The sequence below is a fragment of the Mandrillus leucophaeus genome, unplaced genomic scaffold (genome assembly GCF_000951045.1).
Source record: "Mandrillus leucophaeus isolate KB7577 unplaced genomic scaffold, Mleu.le_1.0 Scaffold1255, whole genome shotgun sequence".
NCBI classification, from domain to species: domain Eukaryota; kingdom Metazoa; phylum Chordata; class Mammalia; order Primates; family Cercopithecidae; genus Mandrillus; species Mandrillus leucophaeus.
This window is the reverse complement of record NW_012100932.1, coordinates 142,721-145,682: the sequence shown is the minus strand read 5'-3', so window position 1 is coordinate 145,682 and position 2,962 is coordinate 142,721. Positions and strand designations below refer to the sequence as shown.

Genomic DNA, 2,962 nt, shown 5'->3' with positions numbered 1-2,962 from the left:
TAATATCCTATAATACACTATGATCAACTGAAATGTATAAAATAGAATAAAGTTTAAATTTCAAAAATTTAAAATGAGGCAAATATGAGTCAGGAGAAGAATAAATAATTACGATCAATTACATTTAACATATCTTGACTTCAATTTTATGTAAAAATATTAATAGTAAACACCTTGTGTGGCAATTTCACCATAATTTTATTAAACTGTAAAAATATATCGACATTTTCCCATGAAGAGTACTATTAAATGTTTGTGGATATTAGTGTTCTACGGGTTCAGTGTGGGAGAGTGAGAGGTTACAAACTTTTCTGAATTATAAAAGAAGCGTATAGTTTTATATTTATTTTGTTATAATTGAAAATATGAAAGGCATATGAATGATTACATCCTAATATTTGTCTGATTATATAGAAATGCATGACTGTCATGAGACATCCAATAGACATCAAATATCTAACAAGAAATAGATAATTTGTTTATAATCTTGGCCCTCTACAAATTGCAGGGTTCACCATTTTGAGTATATTGTTCACGCTCCTTTCCTGTGACTGCTTCAGAGTCGTTCATTTATTAACACTGTGCATCGAAAATTGTCACTGCTGGTCATTTGGAAGAATCTCAGAAGTAGCGGGTTCTTGCTCTCATTCCAAGAGTGTATTCTCTGCTGAGTAGGGTGAGGGTGCACCCAGCTCAAGCCTCATCTGATCCACTGACAGGCTCAGCTATCTCCTGCCCAGGCAAGGGATGGGCTTCTCTATCCAGAGCTGAATCCTCAGGACCAGGCAGTGTGGCTGAAACAAGCCACTTCTTAGCAGGCAAGACACAACCTGCCTGGGTGGTCATGGCATAGAAGGTCTGCTTCTGGGCACACAGAGGCCCCAGAGCCAGGCAAATTGAGTGAGCTTCTCCCAGGTCAGTGGAAAATGGACCTGCTGAACCAACACCTGGGGATAGGTTTTGATAAATGGGCTTTGACACACATTGCAAGGTCATCAAGCTTTCTGAAGTGACAACTATTGAACTCCTGGGGCCATTAACTGTGCCACTTGCTACATCTAGTGTAAACCATGAAAGGCCCTCTGTGGTGGGCATCACAGGTCTCCTGGATTTCACTGCTGTGCAAAGCAGTGGAGGACTTTGGTTTCTTTTTCATCAAAAAAAGAAACATCAAGCTGCGCTCCTCTCCTGAACAGTTCCCTGCAGAGGAAGCATGTGAGTGAGAGACTCGCCAAAACAGTGCTCACAGACCCTCATTGCCAGAACCTCCCATGCACCTTCAGGTAAACCTCGTTTGTCTCTTCCTCCATCCTGACCATCTCAGCACTTTAATGAAGTGAAGCTTAACCCCTTCTGAGTCCCCAAATATCCCCTGAGTTCCGGGGTCTCAAAAATTTTTTAGTCATTAAGAAAACCCCTTGCTGCTCAAGCCCTCTCTGAAAGTCTACTGCTTGTTTGCCCTTTGGGGGGTAAACAAAGGCAAGATTCTACCTGCACTGTCTTGGCAGCTGTCCTTGGAATTGATTTTCATTTTCTTGAAATTTTCCTCATGTGAGCTCGACTCTGATTCTGCTGATAAAATAAGAGTTGGAGTAAGTGCCTCCTACCAAACACCCTCGAAGCTTTAGTTCATCCTGGACACCCAGGAGCTGAAGTTGTCACTAAACCCGGTCCCCTCTGTTCTCCAGAGTCCGGAACCTGTAAGGTCCTGGAAGTCAAAGAGCTCCCAGTTTCCTTGCCAGGGGAGACTCTGTTGCTTCCCTGACTCTTTTCACCTTGAAAGAGTCAAATTTTCCCTCACCCAGCAGTGCTGTTTCTGGCTTTAAGCTTAATTTTCTCAGAATTCTTCTCTTCATTTAGATTGGGCTCTGATCCCAGTGCAACATGGAGTTTAGGTGACTCACCTCTCTTATGCACAGAGTCGCATAGTCTATCTCTGATAAATATTTCTGGATCAGTCTTTCAAGTGAAAGTCTTCTGCCAGTGTCATGAGTGAACACATTTCTCAAAGCCTCCTCAGGGACCTGAGCCATTTCCCATTCCTAATTTCAAAATAAAACCCCAATAAAGACACATAGCTCAGTATTCCTGATTCCAACCCTCGTTGGAGACCTCACAGGAACAGCCCAATGCCTTACTTTGCCTTTCCATGTGCTTCTCACTGGAGTAGGAGGAGGGGGTCTTGCCTTTTGCTTTGAACAGTTTCTTCTCATCTGAGCCCTTTTCTGTAAAGGAGATCTGTTTGAAAGAAGGATGGTCAGTGGGACATTGGATGGAGGAGCAGTGGGGGATCATAGCCTTTATTTTTTTTTTCTCATGTTCAAACTCAAATGAAAGCTGCTCTCTCTCACATGTCCCAATTCACAGTGTGAGTTATTCTCTTAGACCCGCCTCTTATATGTCCCTCAGCTGGGCGTGGCTTGCTCTTATTGGCTGAACAGTTTTCTTCTTCCTTCCTCATTAGGGCCTTAATAAGAAAAGTTTCATGCTATGGTTTTACTATGGACCTAAACACAGTTAATGGGAGACATTTTCTGGGTCTTGCCATAGTGTCAAAAACAAAAACTAAAAAAGTCAGGGGCGCAGAAATCAGAAGATAGGGGAATCATTTTTTCTAATTTCTGTCCCGATTCCTACCTGGAAGTATTTTGATCCTGCTTGTTTTTCAAGATGCAGAATAAACATATCTATATTGAACTGTTTCAATATACATTTTGCAAAGAAAGAGCATTATACATAGTGTTAAAATCATGTACATAGATGTTATAATTTTTCAAATGCTTGGAAATGTCAAATTAAAATTATGGTTGATTGTATTAGATACATACATATATGATAAAATAAAAAGTGGAGAAAAAGTAAATACAAAAATAATTGCTATTTTCTATCTTAACAAGGGGGAAGAGAATTAGATCAAACTGAATCGAATTGAATTGATTAGATTAGAGCTGGTAGTAACTTA

General features: G+C 40.5%; 1 protein-coding gene across 1 annotated transcript; it reads right to left on the bottom strand.

Moving 5' to 3' along the window:
- Nucleotides 1–1,036: 1,036 nt before the first annotated feature.
- On the bottom strand, nucleotides 1,037–2,295 carry LOC105533522 (protein FRG2-like). Its single transcript, XM_011971990.1, has 4 exons — nucleotides 2,141–2,295; nucleotides 1,800–1,876; nucleotides 1,492–1,572; nucleotides 1,037–1,200 (listed from the first exon to the last, which is right to left on the bottom strand). Exons 1-4 carry the CDS (start codon nucleotides 2,293–2,295, stop codon nucleotides 1,037–1,039), a joined length of 477 nt encoding a protein of 158 aa, XP_011827380.1.
- Between the last annotated feature and the right edge of the window lie 667 nt (nucleotides 2,296–2,962).